The 21,248-nt window shown below is 45.0% G+C and overlaps 2 protein-coding genes across 2 annotated transcripts; one reads left to right on the top strand and one right to left on the bottom strand.

Moving 5' to 3' along the window:
- The first annotated feature begins 3 nt into the window (after nt 1–3).
- On the top strand, nt 4–11,339 carry PFDN2 (prefoldin subunit 2). Its single transcript, XM_010993063.3, has 4 exons — nt 4–108; nt 10,118–10,206; nt 10,321–10,444; nt 11,036–11,339. Exons 1-4 carry the CDS (start codon nt 34–36, stop codon nt 11,210–11,212), a joined length of 465 nt encoding a protein of 154 aa, XP_010991365.1. The 5' UTR covers nt 4–33; the 3' UTR covers nt 11,213–11,339.
- A 201-nt stretch (nt 11,340–11,540) lies between these two features.
- KLHDC9 (kelch domain containing 9) lies at nt 11,541–13,964 on the bottom strand. The gene is made up of 5 exons (XM_010993065.3): nt 13,823–13,964; nt 12,785–13,490; nt 12,375–12,534; nt 12,088–12,286; nt 11,541–11,819 (listed from the first exon to the last, which is right to left on the bottom strand). The coding sequence occupies exons 2-5, from the start codon at nt 13,303–13,305 to the stop codon at nt 11,653–11,655; spliced, it is 1,047 nt and encodes a 348-aa protein (XP_010991367.3). The 5' UTR covers nt 13,306–13,490; nt 13,823–13,964; the 3' UTR covers nt 11,541–11,652.
- Nucleotides 13,965–21,248: the final 7,284 nt, after the last annotated feature.

Genomic DNA, 21,248 nt, shown 5'->3' with positions numbered 1-21,248 from the left:
CTGCGCAGGCCGGAAGCCCAGCAGGCGGTGAAGATGGCGGAGAGCAGCGGTCGCGCCGGCAAGAGCAGCGGGAGCGGCGCGGCGAAGGGGGCGGTGTCGGCAGAGCAGGTGAGGAGCGGGGAAGGCGAAGGAGAGCAACCCGGCTGGGTCTGGAGTCGATTCGAGAAGAGCCGGGAGCCTGCGACTGGCGCAGGCCTTTACTTCAGTCCCACATTAGCGTGGCCACCCAGAGAGGGGAGGGTCCAAGAGAAGATAGCCGAGCCCCCGGGGAGAGAGTAGGCGGATTGGTAGGTGAAAGCCACGCCTCCGTTGGGGCGTTTGGTGAGCCTAGGGGAGAGGAAAACTCTGAGAAGCAGAATCTGGGAGGATGCACAGGTCTAAGAGAAGATGCGTGGTCACTTTCCCCACTTCTCCGCACCCTCAAACAGGATATGGCTGGGCAAGGCAGCTCGTAACGAACCTCAGGGGATTAGTCAACGGGCTGGTTGTGTAGTCTGTTACGTGACCCCGAAACCTCGCTGACAGTCGTCGTCAGTCTGCAGAGCCACGTGACTCCCATACTCGAACAGTCTAGTGTTCCATACTGTTTTGATTCGGGAGTCATTATTAGGTTGAATTTCTTAAGAGAGCAGAAACCCTTTTCTAATCCGAGCTTGCTTTTCTCCCATCGGTAACGTTTGATAAATTAATCAGAAAGCCCTTTGTGGCTTGGGAACCGTGGTTTGCTAATAGAGGGGCTAATGTTTACTAAGGGTGGGAAGAAATCTACATAATAGGAAGGGGAACGTAGTTAAAACAACAGCTCTTTTAATTACAGGTTCATTTATCAGTTTTTCGTTGAACAGTTACTACAGGCAAAGGTATCTGCATAAAGATTTTTAAAACTGACACCTGCAATGAAAGAGCTCTTAGTCTGGTGAGGAAAATAAGACATACAAAATGTTAATATGAGGCAGGAGTAGACCTAAGAGAGGTATAAAGTTATTTGGAATTTTGGGGAGGTAAGAAGAGATAGTTTCTGATTTTGGGGGAAAAGGCAAGGGAGAAGGAACCTAATATTTTTGAGGGTCTACTATGTGTCAGATACTCTGCTGGGTACAGTGAAACAGATACATGAAATAGACCTTGTTTTCAAGTTAATGGACAGACTCATTTCAGAAAAGACAAACCAAGCAATAAGCTTCACAGTGTTCCTCGCTGGCTTTCTCAATGTCGGCTAGAGGAAGGACCCCTCCTAAGCAGGAGGTTATGAGATTGGGGGGCCAAGTGGGAAAGGGAAGTGTGGTACAGTGGGGTGGCTAAGTGAAGGAGTGCACTGGGGTCAGATAGATCTGTGTTTGAATCACATTTCTGCCATTTACTATCTATACATGACCTCCCGTGAATTACTTCTTTTGGTCTCCTGGGAAGACATAATGATTCCTACTTCACTGTATTTCAATTATTAAGCTAGACAACGCATGCAAAGTGTTTTGCACAGTGATTGGAATATACTGTGTGCTTAATAAATGCTAATTATTTTGTTTTCTAGAAGAGAATCCTTCATCTCGATTATAAAGGATGAGAGAAGTTAGTCAAACAAAGAAGGAAATGGAGAATTTTCTAGATAGAAGGAATAATGTGTTTAAAAACACTGTAGCATGAGACTGCCCAACATGTTTGGGATACAGGTGAACTTAAGGTTTGGGATGGACTGCAAAACTTGAATGTGAGGAAAAAGGGATAAAAGGAATTTGGGGTGTCCCTCAGGTTTCTGTCTTTGATGGTGCCATAGGGAATGTAGGAAGTTGGATAAATTTGGGGAGAAAATAAGTTTGGGTTTGGGCATCTTGTGGGACATCCAGGTAGAGACATTTAGTAGGAAGTTTTATTTATAAATCTTGAGTTACAAAAAGAAATCTGAGTTGGAGATACAGATTAGAGAATTACGAGTTTATGGATGATAGACCAAGCTGTGGTTGGGGATGAAATCATCTAGGGTTTGTACAGAAAGTGAAAAAAGAAGCAGAACAAGAGTGAAATCAGTATTTAAGGGGTGATAGAGAAAGAGAAGCCCTTAAAAGAGACTGAAGAATTGTGATAATTGAGTTCTGAGGCTGTTCCTTGCTTAACGTTCTCTGGCTTTTGTTTGTATTCCAGACAGACCACTGGGTAAACAATATTATATTTATCATTGCTGCAAATTTGAGCCACATATATCCCATATAGACAAGCTGGAAGCAATAACACATTGTACCAAGCACTTTAACTTGTTTTATCTTCTGTTAATTACTATGATTTGAAGTAGCTGTATTGTCCTCCCTTTACAGATAAGGATATTCAAGTTTTAGACACTTAAGTTAACTTATCCAAAGTTAGTAACTAGAAGAGCAGGGCTTTTAATTGAGGGACTTGAGAATAAGACAGACCTATTTTTTTCTACTTATACCATGACCATATTAGAGATATTTCGGCTGAGCTTGAAGGATTGGATAGATGTGAACAAGTGGCAATGAAAATGGAATATACAAAATAAGATAAGAAGAGGAGAACTCGGGAAACCATAGATTGACATGAGGTGCAGTTACTGGTTTGTTTAGCCAAATCATGAGTAGTAGCAAGTTAGAAAGATGTGGTCTTTAAAGCAAGATGAATCTTTGCATGGCAAAGAATTTGGGACTTTTTAATGTAAGTAGTAACAGAGTCACAGAATATATGTTATACTATTGATTTTTCCCTCATTACATAAAACAATATGTTCATTTTAGAAAATAAAAGAAAAAGTACAAAATAAGAAATAAGTAACTGGGGGGTGGGAGTAGCTCAGTGGTAGAGTGCATGCTTAGCATGCACAAGGTCCTGGGTTCAATCCCCAGTACCTCTGTTAAAAATAAACAAACAAACCCAGTTATCTCCCCACCCAAAAAAAAATTTTTAAAAAAGGAAATTACCCACGATCCTACTATCCATAAATAACTATTCTTATCATTTTGTAGTATATTCTTCAAGAGTTTCCCCCCCTTTATGTTTTTGTATATGTGTGTGTAAATAGAAAGGGAGGGCATGTGTATTGTACACATTTACATATTTTACAAAATGAGCATTATACAGTATGTGCTGTTTTGTAATCTGCTTTTTAAGCCTAGTAATATATCATGAATATCTTTCTACGTCATCCAAGTGTTAGCAGAATTAAATTAGCAGCAGTGTATATGATGGATTTGGAGAGTCCAAAAAGGAGATAATGTAGAAGATTCGCAGTAGTTCAGAGAAGAGGTAATGAAGGTCTCAACTAGGGTGATGTTGGTGAGCCTAAGAAAAGTTGCTAAGGTAGAGGCAATAAATTTGGCTTTTAATGGGATAAGGGTGTGTTCAAAGACGAAACCAGGGTTTCCTGTCTGAAGGTTAGAGTGGTGTTATTAGCAGAAATAGGGGAGACAAGAAGAGGAGCAGTTTAAAACAGGGCAAAAGATGATCAGTTTAGCTTTGAATGGCCTGAGTTTAAGGTCTCCATAGGACATTTAGGTGGAGATGTTTTGTAATAATAGCAGCTTCTATTTACTGACAATCTGTTGTATGCTGGATATTGTTCTAAGTCCTTAATGTAATTAATGAATCCTCACAACATCCTGAGACAGATATTATCTCTCCTTTATTGGTGAAAAACTTAGATTCAAAAAAGAAGTAACTTGTAATAAACTATAATGGAAAAGAGAAAAAAACTATGCATATATACATACATATATATGTAAAACCAAATCACTTTGCTGTACACCTGAAACAAACACAATATTGTAAATCAACTATAGTTCAACAACAACTACAAAAGAAGGAGTAACTTGCTCATGGTGAGACTTTGTAGCCGTTTCTGACTCCAGAGCTTCTTCCTCTAACTTGGAAGTGTGGATCTGGAATTTCTGAGAAAGCCTGAGTTTGTAGGCAATTACAATAAAGGCAGTTGTTGAAACTATGGAAGTAGCTAAGAATACCAACGGAAATAGTTCAGGTAATAAAGGGAGAAGTCCTATGAACAGAATCTTAGATTCGGTCTCCATTGTAGGGGTGAGAGGAATCTTTAGAAAAGAGAAAGGCGGTTGACAGAGGTAGGAGAACCAGAGAACTGAAGGGTCCTGGAAACTAAAGGAGAATGGAGTACCTACATTATATCGGTCACTTGACATATATCTTGGTTTAGTTCTCATTGTTACCTTGTGTTGGTTCTCTTCCCTGTTTGATTTTGCCCCTAGGAGATATTTGGCAATGCTTAGAGACATTTTTGGCTGTCACAAATAGAAGGAACTACTACTGGCTTTTAGAGGGTAGAAGCCAGGGATGTTGCTAAACATAGAGTGCACAGGACAGCTCCCACAACAAAGAATAACCTGGCCCAAAATATCAGTAGTGCTAATGTTGAGAAACCCTACCCTATGGTATATTAGCTCCATTTTATAAGTGAAAAAAAAGAGAAGTAACTTGGTCATATAGCAAGTAAATGGCAAAACTAGGATTTGAACCCAGGTCAGAAAGTCAGAAGTCTGGGCTTTTTCCACCATGCCACATTGCTTGTTGAAGGAAGAGTTTCAAGAAGCAGATTGTAGATTGAGAAAAGGTCACTGGATTATGCAGGTAGTTAGGAGACTGTTCATGATCTCTGTCTGAGAAGATAGTTTAATAAGTAACAATAGTTTAATAACTAGTATAGACAGAAGACAATCAGAAGGCGATTTAAAGTCGACTGGGAGTGAATGAGAGGTGAGACAGTGAGTATAGACTAGTCCTGAAAAAATTTGATGAAGAGAAGGGATGAGAACCATCATTTGATGGAGTAGTAAGATCAAGTTTTAAAAAACTTGTCAGAAAAAGTGGCACTGTTTGTCAGAAACAGCGGCACTGAACTGAAAAGAAGATATTTAGTGCAGCGATAGCCCAGAAAATGCTTTTCCAAATGCATCTACACGTAATTCTATATCTCTTCTATTCTTCTGTTGAACCCAGTAAGAGTACATATCATGTAGATAAGAAGACCAGATGACATTTGGGGGATAAATGTAATGATTGTATACTTTCCCCAAAGTTACCAGAGTTATATGGTATTGATTAAAAAAACAAACAAACAAAAAACACAAAAATAAATCAAATGGAAATAGTTTGACTTTCATAAGAGATTATTATGTGATAAGCCAGGAAGCTAGGAATAATACATCCATAAAAAACGGATTCTTAGAGTTAGACAAACCTGGGTAGAAGTCGCAGTTCTGCAGTTTACTGTGTTATTTTATCCACCCTCCACATTCCACCAGCCTTGGTCTCCTGATCTATAAGATGAGAGTACATGTCTTATGTTTTTTATTATTGTTGTTTGCATGGATTAGAATTAAATGAAATAAAAAGTCTAGCACAGTACCTGGCACCTAATAGTGTTCCTTTACTATGCAAATTGAAGGAAGGCAGGTTATTATAGGACTATGAAAGAAATAGGTATTTTAAAAGAGGTTACATCTGCATATTTGAAATTTTCAAAGAATATAGTGATAAAGATTAGAAGGCAGGCTGCCTGGTGGAAAGTAAGGAACACAATATGTAAAAATAGAAAAGGTTTTCTATTAAAAAATGTAAGGCATTGATATGCATTTATATATGAGCACATAGAAGGAATTAACATGGGGGTAGAGAATAGCTAGAACTGCTTCCTTGAAGAATCTAAGTTGAAACCTGAAGGAAGAATTAGAATCAGGCAGGGCAAAGGGAATGAGAGAGGTCTGGGTAAGTGTACTAGGTAGCATGTGGATTCTGCCCTGTCAAAGGCAGCTGATTAGAGGAACTGCAAGTGGTTCCACAGGGCAAGAGACCTGAGTGTAAGAGGTGGGGAAAGGCTGATTGGGAGAGGTCAGCAGGAACCAGGTCTTCATAGGATTTTTTTCTGCTGTGTTCAGAAGTTTGGATCTTTTACCCTGAGCAGTGGGAATCATTGAAGCTTTATGTGTAGGAATAATATGGTTAGTTTTAAATTTTAGGTTATTTGTGCTGAATGTGGAGAACGGATTGAAGGGGGCAGATCTGGAGGCAAGTGTGGAACTCAGGAGGCTTTAGTGCAGGTGAGAGAGGATAATGAGACGGAAGTGGATGATTTGAGGTATTTAGCAGATGGGTATGATTTAGAGAGTAACTGGGTGTGGAGAGTGAGTCAAGGATGATTCCCAGGTTTCTGGAACTAAGATCTCTTCCTTCTCTAAAAATTGTTAAATTAACAAAAATAATATAAGCTACCATTAGGACTCTGAGGCAACAGGTGCAATCATGATATTTCTGATAGCACTGTAAAGTCATCTGGTCATCTTGGAGAGCTTTACAGCAGCAGGAATTAGAAGCTATAGTAATGTTAATCCCTTTTGACTCATTCATCTCACTTTTGGGAATCTGATTCAATAAAAATGGCTGTAAAATTTTTGTACTCTTTGTCCAGATATTTAAAGTCAATGCTATTTATTACAGAAAAATTGGGAACAACCTAAATGTCCCAGTAACAGAAGAATAGACTGTTCTTAAAAATATATCAATAGGGTGAAAATGCTATTATAGCCCTTAAAAAAAAAAGAAACCACATCCTGTGGATGAATAAAGAAAATCTCTCCCTCCCCCTCTCTCCCTTTCACACACAAGACACACATACACACACGCACACACAGAAGAATATTATTCACCCATAAGAAAGAAGGAAATCCTCCCATTTGTGACAAAATTGGTGAACTCTGAGAGCATTATGTAAAGTGAAAATAAGAGAAAGACAAATACTGTATGATCTTACTTATATGTGGAATCAAAAAACAAAAACAAAACACAACATGAACTCACAGAAACAGAGTAGATAGATGGTTGCTTGGAGGGGGAAGTGGGGGCATGAGTGAAGGTGGTCAAAGAGTACAAACTTGGAGTTATAAGATGATTAAGTTCTGGGGATGTAATGTACAGCATGGTGACTATAGTTAACAATACTATATTGGACACTTGAAAGTTGCTAAGAGAAGAGATTTTAAAAATTCTCATCACAAAAAGTAACTGAGGTGATGGATGTATTAATTAACCTTATTGTGGTAATCATCTCACTTATAAAATCATAATGTTTTATACCTTAAACTTACACAATGCTATATGTCAATTATATCTTGAGGGGGTAATTAGGTTAATTTATTTATTAAATTTTTTTTTTAATGGAGGTATTGGGGACTGAACCCAGGACCTCATGCATGCTAGGCACGCATACTACCACTGAGCTATTCCCTCCCCCTTCCATTGTATCTTAATAAAACTGGGAACAACAGCAGCAAAAAAAGACCACATCCCTTGTAAAATTATTTGTACATGCCAGTTATGAGAATGTAAAGAGCTCTGTATAGTTTCAGGGCTTGAAGTTACTTTAGAATAGGATAAGTAGTTGGTATTTTTTTTAGGGGGAGGTAATTAGGTTTATTTTATTTATTAATTTTTTAATGGTAGTACTGGGATTGAACCCAGGACCTCATGCATGCTAGGCACGCACTCTACCTCTGAGCTGTAACTCCGCCTAGTAGTTGGTATTTTAACTGGATTTTTTTTGATGTTTATGTGTAAAATGATTTAACAGGGTTGAGAGAGTCAGCAGTGACCTGGCCATCCCTGCTCATGACAGGCAGCTTTAGGAGAACAGGGGATAAAGGAAAGGGAAGGAAAATTAGGTCGAGCCATAGGAGAGAAGATCATTAGAAAAGTTGTATTTTAGGAGCAAGAATGTGGGAATAGAGCACAGCCTCTCTGTCTTCATTACCTGGCAGACCCCAGAGATGGCAGGTTAATATCAGCTTATTTTGCATTTAACTAACAGTTTTCATTTAGCTGCTAAGAGATTTCATTTCCTTCAAGTGCATCAGTGGCTGAAACTTTTATAATAACTAGGGATAGCTCATATACTTAAATAGATTTACTTTAGTTTGGTATTTGATTAAAACTCTATAAACTGGACCAAGAGGAAATAGGGGTTGTTAATTAGCAAGAGAGTTTGAAGAAAAGTTGGAATTAAAAAATATATTTTTACCTTTAGTTGTGTTAAATTGGTGGTTGAAAAGTAGATTTCTATTAGTTACTAAGGAAATAAGTTCAGGCCTCAGAAATTTTAGACATTTTAGCTGATTTCATTGATGTATGTTAAATACAACATCCATCCAGAAGAGTGGGTCATTTGGATGCTAGGAGAACATCTAGAATCTAGTTTAATTGTAGAATATTTTTAAATGAAAGTATTTTGATGTGTTACATTGACAGTGGTGAAAATGCTAATTATAAATGGAGTAGTTTTGATATAGGCAATTAAGGTGAAGGAAAGTAGCTTGTAGTGAGCGAGATTTCCAAGGCATTTGCCAAAATGAGTGGATGAAATAGACTGAGATGAGAGGATGGTGGATGGGAGAAGGAAGCAAGTTGCTAGAATGACAGGTTCCTAGTTAAATTTATTCCTTCATTCATTGGGCAGTAGAAGGGACTAGGGGTGGTACAGGACAGCCATTTGGATTATCAGCTGCATATGAACCTTGCAGAGAGAGCTAGAGATAAGGGATCCTAATAAAGATGAGGTGGTTAGTCATCAATGGTAATGAGACTAGAGATGATGTAAATAGGAGTGAGAGATTTGGCAGCTGTTTGAATGAATAGGCCCACTGCTCTCAGCTGATTTGGAGGGTACAAGGGGGCACTTCTGGATTTGGAGAGAAGGCCGTTATAGTAATTAATGTACTTCACTGCTTACAAAGCTATTTCACACTAATTCACTCATGTGATACAACAGCTCTGTGAAGTAGGTATTGTCTGCATTTCACAGGTGAGAAAACTAAGGCTCAGAGAGATTAACCAAGTGGTTCTCAGTTCTGGCTGCACATCAGAATTTTGTGGGAGATCTTTTTGAAATACAGAGGCTTGGGCCTCACTCCCAGTGATTGTGAAATTGTTTTTAGGCTCCACTATTTGTGTTTTAAAAACATTCCCCTGGTGATTCTAACATGTAGTGATGCAGCAAGGGTTGACTGAATAGGGTGAGAGGTCTGTCAAAGGCCATAAATCCAATATGTGGCAGGCGCAAAACTTGAAACCTGGTCTTTCTCTTTCATCTGCTACTTCTTTCCAAATACAGTCATCAGAGCCATATACTGGAAGTGATGGTGGTGGTGTATTAGTATCCAGTTTGATTTCCAGAGTTAAATTCTGGTTTTCACAGTTTTAATTCTCTGCTCAGTTTCTGGAGAACAAGATGCTGGTAGTAATCACTTTTCTAGGCCTTCACATATGTTATTTCTTGTGCCTTTTTAGCATCCTCCCCTGCCCCCCACCCCGCCCAATTTGTCATCCCTCAGGCTTCAGTTAAGGTGTTTTCTCTCAGGAATCCTGTATGTTTAGAGGCTACAAAAATGGACTTTGGGCAACTTTTTTTAAAGGAGTGTTTTAGAAAGATGGTGGTAGGTAGAACTGAACACAATGAAAAGAAAGGTTAAACAGCTAAGCCACACAAAGTTCAAGAACTTGGGCATCTTTGGGGATTTCAGGGATAGGGGATCATCTCTATAAGGTATCTTAGCTCCAGCTGCCTTCTGTACCTGTTTGTCTCTACTCAAAATTCAACCTGCAGAGAGTCTAGCATAGAATAGGTCAATGTCCCTGTGGTCAAGGAGCAAGCGTTCTGTGATTAGTAGCCCCACAAGAACCCCACTGAATTAAGGAGGGGCAGTTCCCCAATGGGAGGGATGCTAGGCAGATCCAAACAAGAATCGCTCATTACAAAGCCTTTCCTGATAGCCCTCTTTAGCTGCAAGTCTAAGTTCCCCTGTAGGTGCTACAGTGGCTCTCTACCCCCATTCCTATATTATAAACGCCTTTTCCTCACCAAACTGTAAGCTGCGAGACGGCCCAGCAAATGTCTCACACCTAGTAGGCATTCAGTGTTGGGTGAATGGAATTCCAGACAGACTTAAGTTAGAAACGGCAAACTGTGTTCTACTTCTTTTCCAAGGTAGGTGTCTACTACTGCATCTTTGTAAAGCCTGGCATCCTATGTTGTATGTTGACCCTCTGCCATTTTCACTGTTCACTCAATTTTATCTCTTTCTCACCTTCTTAGGTAATTGCTGGCTTTAACCGCCTGCGGCAGGAACAGCGGGGCCTGGCATCGAAAGCAGCTGAACTGGAGATGGAGTTGAATGAGCACAGGTGAGGAAGCCGGGAGAAGCAAACAGTTGGAGAGTTGGATGGGCCATTTTGTAAGAGAGGGTTGCTGCAGAGTGGGATGGAATTCTCAGATCTTGCCTTGTCCTCCTTCCTCAGCCTAGTGATCGATACCCTGAAGGAGGTAGATGAAACCCGCAAGTGCTACCGCATGGTTGGAGGGGTGCTGGTGGAGCGGACCGTCAAAGAGGTGCTGCCTGCCTTGGAGAACAACAGGGAGCAGGTAAGCAAGAATCCCTGAGTAGAAGCTCTGGGCAACAAGGGGTAAGGAAGAGGAGGCCAGGGATTTAGGGAGTATGGGGGAGGAAAGTCTGGGTAGGAACTCACGTCGAAGACAGCATAAATAGCCTAGTAGCCTTTGCTCTTTAGGCTATGCTAAGTCTAACTCCTTAGGCAAAAGAGTTGCTGTGTGCCTCTTTCCATAGGCTCTGTGACCTGGCTGGGTTGGAAGAGGGGAGGTGGATAGAATGGTGTTTCTCACACTGTAGTCCATGGATCCTTGCATCCAAATCACCTGGATGACTAATTTAAAATACAGCTTTCTGAATCTGCTGATTCAGAACCTTTGGGGATGGGACCCATAAAGTGGCATATTAAAAATAAGCAGCCCAGGTGCTTCTTCTGCACACTAAGGTTTATAAATCATTGTTTTAAAGAAAGGAATACTTTTAGTGTCTGGGCTCTAATATTAATAGTTGGTTAAAGGTGAGGTTAGAGGTATCATCTCTCCTTCATTTCCCCAAGTCATAGTCCATAACAGATGGGAGAAAGGAGTCCTGAAATCCTTATGTAATCCCTGTTGTTTGCCCTCTAGATACAGAAGATCATTGAGACACTGACACAGCAGCTTCAGGCAAAGGGAAAAGAACTAAATGAATTTCGGGAAAAGCACAACATTCGTCTCATGGGGGAAGACGAGAAGCCAACAGCCAAGGAAAACTCAGAAGGGGCTGGGGCTAAGGCCAGCTCAGCTGGAGTGTTGGTCTCCTAGGGAGCAAGGCCTTTGCATTTTTTTCTACCCTGATTCCCACTTCTAATTTCTCTTTATTGTTATTATTATTATTTTGTCTGCTGTTGTAATATTTTTTTTGTTAATTAAATGTTTTGGTCAGAATGTTTATCTCTAGTATGAAGCTTTCTCCCAGTACTAGAGGCAGAATTTGCATGGGGCACGGACAAGCATATAATTTGTGGTTTTGCTTCCATCAGGTTAATGGCTCACAATATCAGACTAGGTCCCATATTTTACCGTTTCCCTTGCAAATAAAGATACATACCCTATTCACTGCCCTCCTCCCAAGAAGATTCAGAGACAAACGTTGACTCTCGGGATGAAATTTAATGAGCTTTCAAAATGAGGCAGATCTGGTGACAATGCTTTATGAGTTTGCAACAAAACAGAGGCTTGGCAATATATCTTGGCACTGTTCTTTAGATAAAGAAGTCCAGGATGCAAACCTGTGAACTAGCTGTCCTGCCATCCTCACCGAAACCCCCAACCAGGTAAAGCTGATCATTCCAAAGGCAGGTCCGATGGCCCGTGCGTTTTAGCCCATGGTCTGCACAGGGAAAGTGGAACCACAGAGAAGGAGACTTGCCTGTTGGGTAAGGGCGGAGGGTGGTTATTGAGGCAGTAGCATTTTGGTCCCCATGGGGCTCTTAACAGGACCAAATTCTTGCCCGTTATTTTTCTCCTCACTTGATTTATGGGCCTTTAAAATATTTAATATTCTGTTTATTCCTTCAACTTGTTGACTAATTCTTCCTCCTCCCTAACCCATTCCTCCATCCTCTTTCTTTCTGTAGTCCTCAGGTTCTCCTATCTTCCCACCTTTTACCCTTCTGAACCATTAAACTGGCTCTCACGGGTATCATAGATGTAGAGGTCATTGCAGATGGTGTCTCTGGCTCTGGTCAGAGTTTCTCCACCAAACAGCACAGCAAAAGGCCCAACCACAGAACATGAGTGATGCCGTAGTCCTTGAGGCCCCTGCCGAGACCCCTGGCCACTGCTCACCAGCCTTGCAAGCTGTTCCGTCAAACGGGGGGCAACAAGTGGTTCCTCCTTGAGGGATAAAGAAGGGACTGTCTGGAGGCATTTGGGCATCACAGTTTTAGCTCCCTTCCACCCTTAGCATGTGAGTAGATAATACCTTAATCCTCCCATGACTCCAACGCCCAGCTACTTCTGGTTCAGCTGAGTTGCATCCCCCAAAGAGCAATAGCTGGTGACCTTGGTGGAGCCCAGGACTTTGAAGCAGGGCAGCACAGTGACCTGAGCGTGAGACTGTATGGCAGCCTTCTTCCTTATAGCTGTGGATATGCAGAAATGCAGCCCTGAGTTGGGTTTTCTGAAAAATCTAAGTGCTGTACTGCCATTCCCCGATTCCCACCCACCTTGTAGAAAGGAGGCAGGATTCAGTGCAGCAGTTCGGTTGAGAAGGGAGGGTAATATTGGTAGAGTTTAGCTATCTTAGACATTAAAGAGTTCTGGGGAAGGAAGATTTGGATAAATTGTGTGCGAATCTACGTAGACAAAGGGTTTTGGGCAACGGTGTCGTACCAATAAGTGCGGGCGCCAGGGTCCAGCCTTAACGTGTAGATGCTTCCATAACGACGCTGAGTGCGGGTCCCGCCCTCCCTGCCTGCCACCCGCAGCTCTCGATCGGAGAGGCGGGTACAGGTATGACTACTGAGGCCAGCAGGGGGGCAGTTGCCTTGGGCGGCTCTCCACGCCTCCCACACACCGCGCTCCGTGTCCAGGGCGGCCACTGTGGCCAGGCGACGCGACCCGTCCCAGCCGCCCACCACGCAGAGCCAACGCCCGCCCACTGGCGCTGCGTCGTGATGGCTGCGCCTGGGGCCGTCCTGGGTTCCTACCCGCACGGCCTGGCCTCCAGCCGGGTCAAAGACCACCGTATCATTGCTCGGCTCTCTCGCTCCTCCGGCTAGAAGACCCCCTACCAGATAGAACCGTCCCCGCAGTTCGGTGCATGAATGGAAGGCCCGGGCCAGCAGCGGGTCCCGCGCCACCGGCCGCCAGGTCCAGCCCGAGCCTCCCGCCCCACCCACCGCCCCGGCCATGGGTACAGGGAGTGGCGGGCTGCGGCGCCAGGAGTCCGGAACCCCCCTACATCGCGGCCCAGGCTTTCCCGGAACAGCCTCTATTCCCCTACCGGAAGCCGTTCCGGGTCCCCACCACAGGCCACCGGCTTCGCTCCGCCGTTGCCCAGCAACCACTGCCGCGGCTGCCGCACCACCGCTGCAAACTGAAGGTCGCAAAGCACTGGTTACCGTGGAGATAGGAGACTTGGGTAGCCACCAGGAACCACACAGTGTTGTCACCATGGCGACAGGAGCTTTTCGAGTTAAAGAAAAATCTTGAAAGATTAAATTCCGAAAGTCGGAGGATACCCAATTCGTGAGAAAGATCCCTGTTATCTAAACTACAAATTCACTTGGGATTATGACATTTGGGGGGATGAGGAGGGAACCAAGTCCTTTTGGCTTTGGCGTTTCTAATACGTACTGACCTCCCCAGAGATGAGCTAGAGGAGGCAAAAGTCAGAGGGAAGGCAGTGAAAGTGGACTAAGCACTGACCTGGGAGTCAGGAGACTTGGGTTCTGGTGCCAACTATATCTTGTCTCTCAGAGTGATTATTTTTCTCCAGGTCTTCTCTTTCTCATTTATAAAGTGTACCTTTGGCTTCTCCCTTAGGTGTCTTCCAGACCGACTATCCCGTAGTAAAGGCTTGAAGGTCCTAATTGACTGAGTGGGACAGTCCTTTCCTCTCTGGCCACTAGAGGGTAGTAGAATCTAGTCTGTCAGGGAACATTGTAAGGGGAGGGGAGAGAGAGAAAGAGAGAGAGATTGGGGTGGGGGTGAAGAAAGGAAAATACCTTAGGCATACTTGAGCCTTGGAGAACTTTTCACTATTGAGTTCTAGGAAGAGTAATTCCTTATTTCATCCTGTCTCATAGGCTTACACAGCACAAGGAAACTGAGGTACTGTGGCATCTGGAACTCAGAATTAAGGTCAGGGAGTTTCTCCTGATAAGATCCAGGGCAGAAGCTGCCCAGCCTTAGAAGCTGGATGGGAGTGAGGTAGGGGAGGAGTGAGAAGAACAGACTCCTGCCCCTCCCTGGTATCTTCCTTTTATTCAAGCCAAGTCCATGAGCTTCTTCTTAACTCTATCCCTCCAAGACCCAATGAAGAATAAAGAAGCCCAGCTCCAAGCTGACTAGTTTTAGCTACAGGTGAAAATGTAGACAAATTTCTACTCCCAGCACAGCTGGGGTGGGACAGAAACAGGGCTTGTGTCCCCCAAGGCTGGGCTGTAAATAAGAGTGATGACTGCTTACTTTTGCCTTTGATTTCTACACATCAACTTGATCCCCATCATGCCCAAGAAATTTAGGGCATAGAGAGTGGCTGGGGCTGCACTGGGGATGGGCATGTAATTCAGGGATCTGACAGCATAACAGGGCTTTTCCTACTCCTGATGGTAACTCTCAGTCCTTAGAGAAAACAGCATGGGGAGGGTATGGGCAAGAAGGTACCAGGACCTGTTTCCCACCTATAACCTTAAAGCTGAGACCCAATAGTAGCTTAGAAAGTCTCTATCCACCCAACTATAGCTTCCTCTGAGTCTGACAAAGAGGATCCTCAGTTTTCCAGATCATGGTAAAAAAAAAATGTCTTAAAAAAAATCACTAACTTCAAATGTCCTTGGTTGAAATCTGAAAGCTAGTCTTTTCCCTAAGGCTCTGACTGGCTAACCTCCCAACAGCTGGATTTGGATCTGTCACACTCCTACGATTTAGGCGAGGAGCTGCCTGGGGGGTGGTGTCATTTTGCTTAAACCTTATTGGCTTATATGCCCATTTTAGGCTATTACTTTTGCTTAAGTCTTTGGCTGTTCTGCCAGACTCATTTTCTGCCTCTTCTGGATAGAACAGGGAACTCCCCACCACAGGGGCCTTTCCAGCTCCTCTCTCCCAGCTTTGTTTTCCTTCTCCTCTCAGCTTCCACTTTGACTCTGAGTCCTCAGCATTTGGCATCTCACTTGAACATGGAGCCTGAGCCTCACATATTCCTTGAGTGTATCCTCCCCCTTACCAGTTCTGCACCTCCTCCACTTCCAACTAGTAGCTAGAGGTGTCTATCCATTTCTGCTCCTGGGGAAGGACTCCTACCTCCCCAGTTTAGTCTGACTCAAGCTCATATTTTGAAGAAGGCAGAAAAGAAATGGAGGAGGGGGAAGAAGAAGAAAAGAGAGAGAGAGAAAGAAAACAAGCCTATTTGCATTTGTCTAATCCATACTTGACTCCCCAGGGCAGCATCTAAAATGGTCTATAATGACCTTGTCAATGATTAAAAAAACAAAACAAAACAGAAAAACAAAAACTGAAAGGGCATTAAAATAAAGTGAAAGGCACACCTGAGAGAGAATTGTTAGAGACAGGGAGAAGGGCAACCAGGGCTCCTCTTCTGGACCTGCTTTCACCTGCTAACAATGTACAGGGACAATCTCTGTCCAGGAGTGGGGATGGGAGCAGATCATCCTGAAAGTCTTAGAATCCTGATGTGATCCATGAGTTTGGTCTCCTCAAATGGCTGTTTCTGGCAAGCAAGGATCCATACAGCTCAGCTTTCCAGTCTTAGTCCAGCCCCAAACCTGTACCCTCTTGTCTCAAACCTCCACAAAACTCTTGGTCTATCTTCTCCTTCCCTTAACTCCATTTTCTGACCCTGGAACCATCCCTGGTTCTCAGCATTGTTCAATACACCTAGAAAGTGAAAAATTGGACCCTAGGGGTCTTAGTCACACTCTCAAGACTCTCTTAGTTCCCTCTGCCTACATCTCCCAGGCTCTCCCATCCTTCAGGCCCTCTCTCTGGCTCTTCCTCTATTGTCCACTGACCTTTCTACATTTTTCCCACATTTCATTCTGGCCACTTGATTTCCTGGCCCCATGCTTTCTTGGCACCAATTCTGGCTCTTTGCTCTCAGCTCAGCCGGAATAAGGACATGGACAAACAGAAGGACAGAGGAATGACCAGGAAAAGAGACTCCAAGAGACCAGATCTTGAGATATGTTTGAGACGTGAGCTGAAAGGAGTTTGAGAGAAAGGTAGAACTGTAAGCCGACTTGGGGGTGGAGGGGAGTGAGAATCAGGGGAGTTAGAGAATGATCGGAGGCGAGATGAGGATGGGAAGGAACTTGAGTTTTTGAGGGACATAGTGATATTAAGTAGGAAAGTATCAAATGGGTCGTTGTTGAGTGGTGGAAACTGAGGGTGGAAGTGGAAAGTAGCTGAGTGGGCAGTAGCTAAGTGATCCCAGAATTGGGCAATGGGCATCCAGAAATTTCGCTTTAGGTCTTTCTGTCTGTTTCAGAGCTTGTCTCAGCTTCTTGTCTCTTTGAATTGCCCTTCTTCAATAACCCGTCTGTGTATGTGTGTGTTTCTCCCTGTCTCTCTGTATCTTTCTATCTCTAGGTTTCATCCTGTCTCATTGTGCCTTGGGATCTCTCTCACCATTTCTACTTTATGTTTTCTCTCTGGGTCTCTGCCTTTCTGTCCTCCCTATCCTCTCTCTCCTGAAACAGAGCCAGCTCTCTGACTTTCCTGCAAGGAGCTTTGGAACCTTCCAGGAGTGGCCAGGCTTCTCTCCTTTGGCTGTATTCTAGAATTGTAGAACCAGTTTGGTGTCCCTGGGCACAGTCCTAGGGTATTGATTACTGATGAGGATGTGAGTGAGCTTCAACATACAGAGTCTTTTCAGGGAGTCAGATTTCCCCACAGAGGACCTTAGAGCATGGAGGCCTAGGCCCAGGGAGAGAAGCCAGCTGGCAAGGAAAGATTTGTCTCCAGTCTCTGTTCCTCTACCCTTTCCTTCTAGCTCATGAGCCAGTGCTTCCTACTCTTGCTAGTTATCACAGGTAAGGGCCTCTTTCTCTATTTCTTGATCCCTAGCCCTTCTTTTATACCACTCCTAGAACTGAAGGAAAAATTGACATTCAGGAAGGCTTCAAGGTGGGGCTGGAGGACAGTTACTAGAGGTTTCTGCAAGGAAAGCATGAGATGTGGCAGATGATGTGGAAGATGCTCAAAAGGGAGTCAGGGGCTCTACGCGGTTTCCACCCCTGCTTCTCCAATAGACTGGGACTTCCCTCCTCCATCCTCAGCTCACAGGCTCCCAACCCTGCTATCTCTGGAACTGAAAACTGATGCAGCACAGGGTCCAAGTCTCTGAGTGCAGTGGGAGTGAAGCCAAGAACTAGTCCTGCTGCAGTGGGGCCTTGGGGGTGTCTTGGAACCTGAAGACCTGGCCCTTGCTTTCCAGGGCCACGCAGAGAGACAGCCTGGAGCACTGGGGCTCTGCAGCTGCCCCATATTCTGGCCTCTGACCAGGGCAGCTACACCTGCCTGCTGAGTGCTGAGCACTGATGATGGAAACAGGTGGAGCTGCAGGTCTGAGGTAACTTCGGTGCTGGTGTGGAGAGGAAGAAGGGGATTAGTGTTGACGTGATGGAGAGGTGAATATTCCTGGATCATACAGGAGGAGGACTATGCTAACAAATTGCAAAAGGAAAATCTACCTTCCAGTTACAAGAACCCCCTGATCCTACTAGTCCCCCTGATTCCCACCTCCCGCTTGTGTCCTCTCTGCTTCTGCCCCTCTCCTTCAACGTCTTCCCTCAGGGTCCTTTCAACACTTGCCCTCTCCCCTCACAGTCTTCCCCACTGTTTCCCCCCTGGGTCTCATGGTGTCTTTCTTATTCTTCCCGCATGTTCTTCTCTGTAGCTGTCCTGCCAGCCCCAGTGCCTGGTCCGAAGGTGATGCTTGACTGAAGGGCCTCAGGAGGCTTTTCCCTGGGGAAGCTAAGTTGGGTGGTGGCAGGAGCCCAGGCTGATGGCCAGGAAGTGTCAGTCTTTGGCTCAGAGAGGAACCACACTTTCAGCCTCTAAGGTGGATACTTGGGGACATGAGTGAGAGGCTACAGAGGCCTGGTGTTACCTGAAGATGCCCTGGTGGTGCAGGTCCTGCAGCCTGAGCTGGCCCCTGGGGGCTGCCTACATGTTCCCTGACAGGTGGGCTCTCTGGGAGGAGCCTGGCTCTTTCTGAGGACGGGGGTGGGGACAGGGATGGGGAGAATGCAGGGGAGCATAGTTTGGGTTCTTCCTAGAATACACTCTGTGTCCTAGGACCCCGCCTAATTGTTGCTCTTACCTCCCCCTTACCACTGCCCCACCTACTGCTGTTGTTACTACGTGGAAGACTATGACTTCCACAAGGGCTTCTACTCTTGTCCTGCATTAGCCAGGACCTACTTCTAGCCTTCTAAAAGTGCTATTCCACCCAGAGACATGGGGTCAAAGAATAAACGTGTCTCTCTTTTAACCCACGCCCTGGTCCCTGATCTTGTGATTATGTATTTACAGAAGCTTGGGGAGTTCATGGGGTGAGAGCAAGGAGGGGGGCTCTGCACTCAATGGCCTACTGAGAAACAAGGCCCAAATATGCCTTATGTTCAGCTACTTCCTCACTTCAGCTTTAGGGCTCTTTAAGGACAAGCAAATCCAGTCCCCTGAGCTCCAAGGGATATTGTTAGGCCCCGAGGAAGTGTGGCTGTCATTAAGGGATGGGGCTGGATACTGGGGATCCATGGGTCTGCAGGATAGGCAGATAGGAACGGCACGGCACACAGCACATGGTAATGTCTAGGTGGAATCTTGGAAAGCAAGACACCACCATCCTCATACTGGGCACAGTGAAGCTCCAGTTGGAGGGGAGCAAAGGTGTTTTCCACTGGAGGAAAAACTGCTAGAGCCCCTGTTTTCTGTGTGAGGGTCCCTCCCCACCCTTCCGTGGATGAGGAGCATCCTAGGGAGGAGCAGGAGGAGAGACTTTGAAGCTTCTATCTAAAATAACCTTGGTCCTGGGGGAGGGAGTCCAGTCCCCTATCAGTAATCTTCCACTATAATGTCAGTCAGCCCACAAGAAACTACAAACTACTCTCTGTGCAAACTACAGAAACCAAGGCAGTGAGCAGATCAGGAATAGCTTAATATCACACAGAGAAACAAAGCCATTTAGAAATGGATTGCAGACATTTTGTCCACACCCAGGCTTCCAACTAGTTCCACTCTGATTTATTATCCACTCTCGACTCTCCCAAAGCCCAAGGGTCTCCCTGCCAGCTTTTGACTCTTTGACCTGGGCTCTCACCACAGACAAACAGGATATTACTCACTAAGAAGATCTCTCCTTCCCCCAACCCATCTTTCTGATACCTGCCCCCAACCCTTCCAAGCTTGACCCACTCCCTCCTTTCCCTGCTCACTCAATCTGACCCTCACTCTCACTACTCTTCTCCCCCACACCACCCCACCCATCCTTGTCCCTCCCTGACTCACCTCCAAGCCCCATTGACACAAACAAAAATTTCAGCACAACCCACTCCAACCGGTTTAGCTTAGGTGTGCAGCCTGCCATGGGGACAGACACAGGTTACAAGCGGATGCTTGGACACACGCAGGTAATGAACATCAGCAGTTATGCACACAGAGACGGCCCCAAGTATGGACACAGAGACACAGAGGGAACACATAATGGAGGGATATACACTGTTACAGCTGTTTACGTGTCTGTCTCTCCTAACTGAGGGCTCCTTGAGGGCAGGGACCACGTGTTATGTCTTTGTCCTCTCCCTGGAGCCTGGCACGAAGTGGTGCTCACTAAATATCTGTCGAATGAACTCAGGCATGCAGGCGTGCACGCAGTGATGCCACTCAGACAATATACCTGCTAAAGATGCCACCTTTACTTGAATTGTTCCCATTCTTAGGTCCCAGAATGTGGGTGGGAGGAGGTAGGTAGTGAGGCATGAGGGGAATGGGGGTTCAATGAGAAAGAAAGAACAGAACCCAGGAGACCAGGTGCTGGTCTGGAAAGTCTTTCCTAACCAATGTTTTCTTTCAGCCCCAGCATTGGAATTTGCCTTCTTCCATGGGCATCATCTCAGAAGAGGAAAGGAAGGGCCTAAGAATGAGTGTGTGTTCCCTAAGAGCATGGCCCTTGTCGGATATACAGGGTTGAGGGCACAAGAGGGCAGGGGGCTTGGAGACAGAAACTTGTTAGATGAGAGGTAAAAGATCTCTACTTCAGGCAGAGGTCTGGAGTGACTGCCAGGCCCAAGTGTTCCCTTTCAGGCACAGTGATGCCCCTAACCCTTCCTTGAAGGCCACCTTTGGTGTTTACTAAGACCTGAACATACCCCTGAAAAAATATCAGATACGTCCTGGCCTTAACATCTCTGGAAATCCCAGCCTCCCTCTGGTGTTCCTTATGGCTGGAATTAGAAGTGAATGATTGAGGGTCCCAACCAGAGGCTCACAGACTTCCTGACTGGTGGCACTGTGGAGGTGTGGTGGTGTATTGTGAGTGGAAAGGCTGAAGGGGAAATAGAGGCTGGGTATCCACCACATGAGCTAACTGCTTTCCCACCACTGTGCCTCAGTTTCTCCTGTGGTTTCCTGGATCAGGAGGGGTAAATCCGTGGGAAGGAAAGGAGCTCCTCTGAAATCATGCGATAGGATCCAAGGTGTGATAATTATAATTATAACACAGGATGCTCCTCCTCCCTTTCCCCCCGGCTCTACCCCACCCCTGCCACAGTGGATCTCAAAGAAGCATCGGGGTGGGGCTGCTCCCCCAGCACAGGTGGGGATGTGGGTCCTGAAGAGGGGAAGGGGTTCACCAAGGTGGAGGTGGAGAGAAACCAGAGCTTTGGCATTCAGCCTGGCCCCTAGGCTACCCATGACCCATGGGAACTAGCCCTTGAAGAAGGGGTCACTGCCATGTACACTGCTGAGATCTAGGATCTGGAGCCAGAACTGGGGTCCAGGTCCAGAGGCAGGATTAAAGTCCAGGTCACTAACCAGTTTCAGGAGAGTCAGGATCTCTGCTTCACTGATCCCACCTGACCACCTTTTCCGTTCATAACTTTAGGCCTTGGAC

The sequence above is a fragment of the Camelus dromedarius genome, chromosome 23 (assembly GCF_036321535.1).
Source record: "Camelus dromedarius isolate mCamDro1 chromosome 23, mCamDro1.pat, whole genome shotgun sequence".
NCBI classification, from domain to species: Eukaryota; Metazoa; Chordata; class Mammalia; order Artiodactyla; family Camelidae; genus Camelus; species Camelus dromedarius.
The sequence above is the reverse complement of the archived record's forward strand: the minus strand, read 5'-3'. Positions and strand labels throughout refer to the sequence as shown.